Source organism: Monosiga brevicollis, genomic scaffold (assembly GCF_000002865.3).
Source record: "Monosiga brevicollis MX1 MONBRscaffold_53 genomic scaffold, whole genome shotgun sequence".
NCBI classification, from domain to species: domain Eukaryota; class Choanoflagellata; order Craspedida; family Salpingoecidae; genus Monosiga; species Monosiga brevicollis.
In genome coordinates this window covers 126,361-128,191 of record NW_001865090.1, presented here as the reverse complement: position 1 = coordinate 128,191, position 1,831 = coordinate 126,361, and the positions used below count along the sequence as shown (strand labels likewise).

The 1,831-nt window shown below is 51.4% G+C and overlaps 1 protein-coding gene across 1 annotated transcript in view; it reads left to right on the top strand.

Moving 5' to 3' along the window:
* Nucleotides 1-52: 52 nt before the first annotated feature.
* The window catches only part of MONBRDRAFT_13050 (uncharacterized protein), a gene marked incomplete at both ends in the record, with an annotated part of 6,577 nt that continues 4,798 nt past the window's right edge, over nt 53-1,831 (top strand). The window contains one exon of the mRNA XM_001750950.1: nt 53-680. Coding sequence (XP_001751002.1) covers nt 53-680 — 628 coding nt within the window. The remainder of the gene's footprint in view (nt 681-1,831) is intronic.

The window sequence follows — 1,831 nt, the reverse complement described above, 5'->3', positions numbered from 1 at the left end:
GACAGTTGCGTCGCTTGAGCGAACGACCTTTGCCATTGCGGTCGTGTCCATGATGGGTTTTGGCCTCCATGAACTCATCAACGTCAAGCCGACGGACAAGTGCCCGCTCTGCAGCAGCAAGACACCTCAGCCGCGACTAACCCGCGAGCACCTGCTGACCTGCCGTCCCATCAAGCGTCACAACGCCCTTCGCGACGAGATGGGCCGCCTGCTCAGGTACGCCACCCTCTCCCATGTCTGGGTGGAAAAGTCTGGCTACAACGCCAACGGTCAGAGCTGCCGCATCGACCTGCACTGCCGCAACCCCTTTCCCGGCGGTGCTCTGGGCCCAGCTCTGCCCGACCTGGGCATTGACGTGACTGTGCGCACAGCCCAACCCCCGACCACCTCGCAAGCCTGCATCAAGGTGGGCGCTGCCCTTCGCCGAGCCGAAAAGGAGAAGCGCGACTACTACACCGGTTTCAACCATGGAAAAACTCTGATCGTCCCTGCGGCGATGACGACAACCGGTGGGTTCGCCTCCTCCTTTGTGGATCTGCTTGGTCAGCTCGCCCGCTGCGCCGAGGCCCGTGGTGTGTACCAGCCCGGGCTGGATGAGGCGTTTGTTCCTCGATGGAAGGGTCGCTTTGCGGCGCTGGTCCATCAGATGAACGCTGACCACATCCAGCGCCACTTTGGCGGTGTCTGCCTGCGCTCGTCGTAGGTAGGCACCGTCCCGGGGGTCCCTCTGTGGGGATCCCTGTGTGCACCTGTCGCTCCCTAGGTGGTTTTCGTTGTGGTCTTTTGATGGCTTGACTTGTATTTTTGTTTTAATTTTGCTTTAATTTTTGCTGTATTTGTGTGGTATTTTTGCTGAATTTTTGTAAAGTCCTTTGTATGATGCCTTTGTCTTCTGTGGTCGGTTGTTTTCTCAATCCGACGTTGTGTCTCGTTGGATGTGAGCGTGCCGTGGTGTTCATTGTGTTTGTGCTGTGATGGCTTGTAGTTGTGATGTGTGACTGCCTTTTTATGTGTCTTGTGTTTAAGATGGCCGTATCTCTGGTTATACTTGGTCGTTTTGTACGATTTTTGTTTCTATGTGCGTGATTCTTCGCGCTTGTACTTCTTGGCATGATAAAAGCCAGTGAATGTAACTTTTTCTCTTGTGTTGTTTTGCGTGACGTAGTGATTTTGATGTCGGGGTTGCACAGCTTTGCTTTCAGCTCTGAGGTTCAAACACCTAATTTATTATTATTAGGTGTTTGTATTAGAGGCACAATCTGAGACGGTATACTTTACCACGTTGTGTGTCCTCTGGTACTTGATGTTGTCCCACCTTGTTGTGTAACATCTGGTTGTACCATCTTGTTGAGGCATCTGTTGGTCCCAACAGATTGCTGATATCGCTTCCACCTGTCTTCAGTGTGATAGTCCATTCTCTGTCTCCACTGTGTGTGTGTGTGTTTCCACCTGCTATAAATGGGAGCGATCTCCCTGGATCGGTACCATTTTCCTTCTTGACCTCGGTCGTTCCACTTCCCTCCTTCTGTCTTGTTCTGTCTTGTTCCTTTGCCTTGCTTCAATCCATGTTCTCGTATGCACTTCGATTGGTTGGATACCTCTGTGACAATCGCCTTGTCCACACACATTACACTGTACTGGACATACACCTTTAATAGGTTATGGGCCTCGGTTGTGTACTCTTCCAACCTCTCTTTCGTTACCCTGCCTCGCTCTTTCCAGCTGCTCTGTTCCCCTCCTGCTTCCTCCCTGTGTCTTCTGCTTGTATTGTGAAAACGTTTCAAAATCATCAAAAACCTCTTTGTTCCTCGTTTGAGGCAGTGCAAAATTT